Source organism: Drosophila rhopaloa, unplaced genomic scaffold, assembly GCF_018152115.1.
Source record: "Drosophila rhopaloa isolate 14029-0021.01 unplaced genomic scaffold, ASM1815211v1 contig_2, whole genome shotgun sequence".
Taxonomy (NCBI): Eukaryota; Metazoa; Arthropoda; class Insecta; order Diptera; family Drosophilidae; genus Drosophila; species Drosophila rhopaloa.
In genome coordinates, this window is record NW_025335083.1 from 4,069,103 (window position 1) to 4,077,210 (window position 8,108).

Below are 8,108 nucleotides of genomic sequence, written 5' to 3' on the forward strand. Positions count from 1 at the left end.
AGGAGATTTAAACCCTCAAAGCAAATAGGTAAATGATGTGGATTTTAAATGCAACAGAAGCCAGGCTTAAGTTGTGACTGCTAGGTTAAATAATTTAAATAATCGTAATTCAAATACAAAATAAAAAGTAAAGTCTATACAAATTATTTAATTGCTACATCTATCCGACGTTATTAACTTGAAAAACATAAATTTAACTCAATATTATAAATAATTAAATATACTCGTTTGATTTTTAAAGGTATGTATATTTTAACGCATAATATGAAAATTTCTGTTACTGGCAGCGAAAATTGATTTTTTTTTTGATTTGTGTTTAATAGTAATCCCATACCACAGTTTAAAAAAATATGGACAACTAAATTCATATTGAGAGAAACTAAATATCTACTCAAAAACGTATTCCTCCTAACTTTAAAGGCTACACTAATGTTCAAATATTAAAAGTTTATTAAAATCGCTATAAATAGTGTGAATATTAGTTCACTTTGAAAGGGAATCTAATCTTACAACTTGAAGTCGCTTCATTGTCAAAATATAATTTCTTGTTTATTTCCCAATATAGGTTAAATAAATAAGATGCTTTATAAAGTTTTGTTATTTCAATAAAACTGATTTAACTGGAAAGGACGTTAAAAACATAAGACTAAGTCAAACGTTAAATTCGGATGAGCTGTTTTGGCAGATAATTGTAAGTGGCTCAAAGCCTACTGACTCATCCGCGTGAAGTGGTTGCATTGTCAAGATATAATTTCTGGTATATGAATGGCGACATGCGAATTCAGATTCATATTTTTGCAACTTTATTTTAGTTTTAATTGCGCGCACGCAATAATTTTCCTTGATGGCGCATCAACGTCAAGGCGAATCGCTCGCCAACGCTCCATCCATCATAAAAAGCCAGCTCAGCAGCGAAATCGAGGGTTCGGGAGGCGAAGACTCTTTGATTATGAGCGCGTGCGCACAATCAGACGGCGAGTTTTCAGAGGGACAGGGCCAAGACAGGAATTCACCCAGTTGGGACTGGCTCGATTATCATGCAGGGGGCGCATCGGCCATAAAAACGATTCTGCGATTCCCTCTGTGTGTTGGCCAAATGGCGTCTTGCGCCTTGTTTTGCATGCTGCGCTCGTTAAGAACGCCACGGAGAACAATGCAGTAGTAGCAGCAGAGCGAATGCACTGTTAAAAAAAATGTAGGTAAATTCTAATTATTTTACATTTATTCTTTTAAGAGTTTGAAACCATTTTGCTTGCAAAAAGAAAGCAAACACTCGATTATTTAATATTGCAATAAGGTATTACCTTCATTCTTACTAATTATTCTTAAATTTGATAAGTTAAATTAAGCTTTATTAAACTGTCTGAACCCTTACAAGAAAAACTTATTCCGACACTTGAATTGCTGATACTTCATTTTCCAATGCAAACATTGTGAAACCACCTAAAATCTTCTTTTATGGCCGTAAAAATTTTGTAAGTATGAAGAAAATTCAAAATCAAACGGTCAACGGTCAAATGGTTCTTCAAATAAAAAATCTCAAAAAAATAACTTTCGATGGTAACCTTTTACAAAAATAATTAAAAATAATATTTTGCATCTTCAGACCATATTAATTATTTCAGTGTAGGAGCAGCAGCATCGGTGGCAGTTACCCAACTGGTGTCCAGTAATGGGCTTAGCCCAAGTAAACCCCCTCGCCAACCGAAATCGCTGCGGTTTATAATGACGTCTCGAGCAAAATAAGAATCAAGTCAAAGCCGCGACCTGCATATTGATTCGGTCGGTATGGATTAACAAACCTGACTCTCCTTCTCCACGGGCCAAGCCATAAAGCCGAGAATGCGCGAGACGTTTGCCTACTCATGACAATGCAATCCATTCTTATATAAATATTCATTTTATTTCATAGATCTGCGGGCCACAGGTGCCTGCTTATAAGCCAAGACCAGTAGTCACAAAGATCAAATCAATTTGTTGTGGACCTTGATGGTTAAAAGAGTTAATCTTTTAACTCTTGTAAATAGGCAATCACTGGTGGACTTCGATATATGATTCCATCAAACCAAAGTCGATTAGGCATAAGCAAAAACTTTGAATGGCTTTCCCTAAAATAACATTATACTGGTATTTTAGAACAGGTGAATATATAACTAAACAAGAAAGGAAGCAAACTTCGGCTTGCAGCTGTTATTAAAATTCTATACATCGATTTCGATGCTTAAAAAAAATGAAGCTAAATTTGGTAGTCTGAATTTTATAAAAGCAAATCCGAAATTCTACATTTGTTAAAAATAACTATATCTATGACTTTTTGCAAGGTTTCATTCAAATAGCTTTAAAACTGAGGGACTCGCTGGTGATGCTGTCAAAGAATATATATACTTTTTACGTTTTGACTGAAATTTGATTTATTTTTGCAGGGGTTTAAAAGAGTCAATAGAAGGGAGAATTTATTCATTCCTTAACAACTTTTTAAAAACTCTCTTTGATTTCCGAATATTTTTGGTTAAGATACAAAACGCTTTTAAAAAAAAATTGACTTTGAGTAAACCAACTTTATTTCTGAAGTCTTTTAATATTGAAATCAATTCTTAACTTTTTACTGATCTGTATTATAACATCTGCTATTCCAACTTATTGGTATTTTATTTTTTTTCAATTCTATGTTGACTCTAAATTATTAAAAGCTTAAAATTTGCATACAATTATCTTAAATTAAAATGGAGAAATGGAAGCAAAAGCATTTAAGGCGTTGCAAGAGTCAAATATAGATTAGGTTTGACAGCAAAGAATGGAAATTTCAAGGCTGTTTTAAAATATTTAAACAAGGTTTGTTCCCCAGAAAGGCACAATTATATTATTTGAACATATTGTGTAGATGTTATTTGAACATGTTGTCTAAAAATAATTTTATTTTGCTTGCAAATATATAATTAAATATTATATAGTATGCTTCATAAGATGACGAAAAGCTTTTATTGACTTAGCTTGGCCCACATCCACCATCCAATTCTCTTTGAAAAGTTTACAAATCTCTTTGAACTAACACAGCTCTTTTGTCTAGCTCTTAGCTCCAAAGCCGCAGGCCAAAAAAAGAAGAAAATCAGGCAAAAAGCAGAAACCAATTTAATTTGTTTGTTTTACTAATCAGCGGCACGTACTCGCACGTTTTTTGCGTCAAAGTCTTTAGTGCGGTCTATAGCTGAATTCTGTTCGTAGTCGTGGCCAATATCGGTGCTCTTGTTGTTGCCAATTCTGCTATTGGACGGCCTGGCCAGGTCGGGTGTAGTGTCTGCCGTTTGGTTAAACAGCCCACGTTTAAGCATGGCTCAGAGCGTGCTAATCAAGTGGCTCCGAAAACAAAATTACGCGACCGACTGAGCAAAAGCTAGCTTCGGCTTTGTCTCGTTTTTCATATATTTCTGATGCCCTTGCTAAAGGCTAAATAATGTTGGTTAGAAGTTAGTAACGCTGATATCTTCTAAACAAATAGATAGATAGTAATTTACCATCCAGAATATTTTTTAAAACGGTTTGACTGCCCAGATTTAAAATAAAACCATTGCGACGTAGTATTTGTTTTTATTGTTAGCAAATAATCAGATTCCAGAAATAATTGAGTACATTTCCAAATAAATATCTATGTTGACAATATTCGAAATTCATTTTTTTAATTTTATAAATTCAAACCAGTGCTGGAACAAAAGGTATTTACATATAAGATAATTTTCGTAAAGGGTATTTAAACATAAGCTTGCAAATGTTTTATTGCTTCCTCTTTTTTTTGATTGACTTTGGTTTTTATAATATTTGGTCGCGTTGCGTTGAAGTTGGTTTTGGTTTTGGTATCCACCGGAGCTTGGGGTTTGGGATTTGGGGCTAGGGCTGGTCTGTCGCATGGGTACGCTTTGATGGCTTCTAGGTGAAGGTCATTGTGTGACTGAAATGTTAATTTGACTGCCTGTCATACTTTTATGGCGGAGTGCCTGGGCCATTTCAGTTTTATTTTTTATGACACTTTGCTAGGGTTCTACTTACGTAGAAGCACACACAGCTCGGTATTTATGTGGGCTGAGAAACCACTGTCCAACAAACAAACTCGAGTTTGATTTTTTGCGGCTCTGGACTGCAAAGATTTTTAAGCTCCCAAAGCAGTTTATTCCAAATCTATGTATTTTAATTAAAAGTCATTACATAGCTTATCAGCAAGAACTTGCTCAAATTTAACAAGAAAGGAAGCAAGCTGAAGTTTATTTACCCTTCCAGTTATTTCAAAACTGACTACCTTTCGACTTATATGCCTATATTACTAAAAAGAATGAAGATATGTCGATTTTTCGCTGCATTTCGCATTTTGATAATTCTAAAAGCGTAATTCTGATATAGTAAATAATTACTATATATCGAAGAAATATTTTTATAAACAAAAAAACAGCAAAATAACATTAAAAAATTTTTTTTGTTTTATTTTTTGCTTTTCCTATGGGAGCTTTATAATATAGATGTCCGATTTTAATTTAATTAAAACCGTAATTTCATAGTAAATAAATATTACCAAGTCCCAAAGAACAAAAGAAAAATATAATATTATAATTATTATAAATTCTGAATTGTCCCCATCAATGTGTTTTGCAAGTCTCTGGCTTAAATTATTATTAATTTCAATTAGTTTAAAAATGATTGTTTATATCTGAAAATATAATATTTAATAACTCTGTGATATAAATCTTTAAGATATTAATATTTTATTAATGAAATAGAAAGTGCGCAAAATGATTTGAAAATCTGGGGAAGAGATCTCTGTAAAAGTCAACGTTGATTTCCATTTCGCATGAAGATGATGTAAATGTGCGACATATTCGCAGACAAGTCCGCGTGGGTGGGTGCTTTTACCGAGGATAATGAGCTGCAGCCACCCAAATAGAGTCTGGAGGCCCACCTAATGGTCTTGTTCGCATGGCGGTTAGGAGGTTGAATGCTGCAACTTCAGCAGCGATTCAGCACCGTTTTGCTGATGCGGCACACTCCAAAGCCATAAAAGGGCATTAGCCTCGTGAGTAGATTGCATGTTTTCAGCAGGGGTTTTCGGACGGGGAGGCGAGTGGAAAGCGCGCGCATTGGAAAATTGAATAAAGTACCGGAGGACCCAAAGGGGGATTGGGGCAACGAGGCAGAGGAAAGTGCTCGATGTTCGTAGTCAAGTCATTTAAGGGTTGCCGGCAGCATCCAACGTCGGTGTTTGTTTATTTTTTGTAATGCCTATCTACTAGGGAGTTGCGAATGGAAAGTCTTCGATGTCTTGGAATTAATTTTATCGTTTTAGAACAAAAATGATAAATTTGTCTAAATTCTGATTGTAAGTTCAATAAACATTTCTCACTCCTGTTTATAATATTAGTTCCCAATTAAAGTTATTGAATAAACTCGAAGTCAAAAATTTGTTATATTTTAATTTCCTCTATAACACAACGCTTACTTCGACTTAACTCACTGGGGAGTTAATCCGAAAATGATATCAAAAGGTCAAACAAAACCAACACTCAAAAGAAATACTGATCTGAAAAAAATAAAAGAAGTTTAACAAGTAAACATTAGACAATAAATTGTTTATTATTGTGAAATTTGGCAAGCTTGTTATAAATAAAAATCTTTTTACAATATTAATATTTGTTTTTAATAATATTTGTATTATAGCAAATTAATATATTAATAACAGTAAAGTCTTTCTTTTATTAAAACATAGTCATTAAAATATGCATTAAAATCAATAATTAGCCATTAATAAATTAATTTTAAAGCTTCGTGAGATTAAAAGCATATGAAGTTTAATTTTCCTACTTACAATTAAAGATTGCATACAATTACTACCCACACTATGGATATATTGATAATTAAGAATTAATCATAAACCCATTGGCTTGACTGTAGAACTGCAAGTGACTACGGGTCGTATGCGCTATGCTTGTTTCAACTTGGCCTGTGATGACTCAGTTTGAGCGTGGAATATTGCGCTGCCCAACGCATAAATCTGAATGAGGAAATCCAAGCAACATGCAACTTGGGCTTTGCCCAGACTGGATTTTCCAGAATTCAACTGAACTAGCATCTATCTATCTATACCCAAGCCGTATAAAAACGAAAGAAATTGTAACTAGAAATGCAGTTGCCAGCAGATTATTGAACAGCATGAAGAGCCACATTATTCCATTACTGCTCCTACTTGGAATCTTTTGTGCGGTGCTAATTGCTGCCCATCCGCACGACACTCCTGTATTTCCAGAGGAGTCTAGCTATGATATCCTGGAGGAATCTGGCAGTGGGTACAAGAGCGCCGAAGAATTCATGAACGCAATGGACGATCTGGTCAGACGATGGCAGGAGTACGACACAGCTGAAAATTCAACTGACTACTACGATGGTGATTACGATGAGACGACTTTAAATTCGATCGATTTGTTACCAAGCCTGTAACTTAATTGTGAATTATTAATATTATTTAATAATTTAATAACTGTCTGAAATATTAATTTATCCCTTCCTATTGTTTGTAAATAAACTAATACTTAAAATTACAATAAAGAGTACCTTTTTTAATCAGCCTAAGCTTTTTGTAATAGAAAGAAACAGAAGGAAACGAAAAAGCAAAAATCAAAAATTTTGTATATTCTAAAAATTTAATTTTTTCTAAATATATTACTTGGAGGATAGACTGTGAAAGTTAAAGGTAAACCCTTAGTTTTAGCAGTTGACCTAAGCGCAATTATTTTTAATTTATACTCGTTTCATTCCAAGAAGCATCAGTTAAAATTTGTGCGTTAATTAATTTTTACCGATGTCAAATTTAATAAAATTATGTATAATGTTTTCGCTTTTGTCCTAGTTTTTTTTTGTAAATTTCTTTAAAACAACGAATATGATCGCAAATGACCCGATCCATGACGCTTTAAAATATATAATTAAAGACGAAATCTTTTATTGCAATACACTATGTTTACATCAAACAGGTCAAAAATGCGTCCCTCCGCGTTAACTGCATTTCCATTCAACCAAACAGTTTTAAGAAAAGTAAGGAACATTTGTAATATCTTACATCCAAAGATATGTCAACCAAATTGACATAAAGTAAGACAAAATCAATGTGCCAGCATGACAATTAAAATTCATTCGCATATACAAATTCCCCCAAGAACCATAAGCAAGATCAATATTGTTCAGCATCCGAACAATATACTAATATACTTTGAACCAGAACCTCACCTTTAATATCAATTTTGATTGTGGTAAACAGACACCATGTACTGTAAACGTGAGTTGGAATTTCCCGCACTCACCTTAATCAATATGTAATTCCTGTATATTAAATACCAATCATTGAGAACTGCTGATAACCCAAGCGATGGCTATAAAAGCGAAGCTCGGATGCCGACTGACATTCAGTCAACTGCAGCTAGAGCTAGTCGAAAGAAAATGAAAACCACTATCCGGCTTTTGCTGCTCTGTGGATTAATCTATTCCGCGATCGCTGCATCCGATGTATTCCAGAATATAAATATAGGACCAGGTGACTTTGGCTGGAGCGATAGTGTTCACAATTCTGATGTCGATAAGCTACTGAAGCGACTGGAGAAGTTGGACAACAGTGACAATAATAGAAACAATTGGGGAAACGATGACGAGAGAAACTCTGGTTTCGATACTGATAGATTTAGAGATTCAGATGAGGACGCTCGCGCATCCCAAATAATTAACTTTGGTTAAGTTTTCGACTCAAACATGGATGTGATTTTGAAATACTCAAACATTGTACAAAACTAATCAAGGCACAAACAATTAATATTCATGAAAAAATAAAAAAATTTTAATTGATAACTCAATCTAAATAAATAAAATAAAAATATTTGTTTTATTTAGTTTATCATTTTAATCTATTCGGTAAGATATTGTTTACTGAAGAGTATAGCCATATAAGTTAATTAAAAACCTAAGCCATTATATTCAGATAAACTGGCAACATTTAGAAAATAAAACATTTACTTTCCATTTAACATAACGCTTAACTGTAATAGAGCAGTTTATGCTAACTAGATGAATAATAAATTGAAAAA

The 8,108-nt window shown here is 33.5% G+C and overlaps 2 protein-coding genes across 2 annotated transcripts; both read left to right on the forward strand.

Annotated features, from left to right (window-relative positions):
- The first annotated feature begins 6,178 nt into the window (after positions 1-6,178).
- LOC108048314 lies at positions 6,179-6,606 on the forward strand. The gene has a single exon (XM_017128866.2). It carries the CDS (start codon positions 6,190-6,192, stop codon positions 6,472-6,474), a length of 285 nt encoding a protein of 94 aa, XP_016984355.1. The 5' UTR covers positions 6,179-6,189; the 3' UTR covers positions 6,475-6,606.
- An 837-nt stretch (positions 6,607-7,443) lies between these two features.
- Positions 7,444-7,900, forward strand: LOC108048312. Its single transcript, XM_017128864.2, has one exon. The coding sequence runs from the start codon at positions 7,471-7,473 to the stop codon at positions 7,759-7,761; it is 291 nt and encodes a 96-aa protein (XP_016984353.1). The 5' UTR covers positions 7,444-7,470; the 3' UTR covers positions 7,762-7,900.
- Positions 7,901-8,108: the final 208 nt, after the last annotated feature.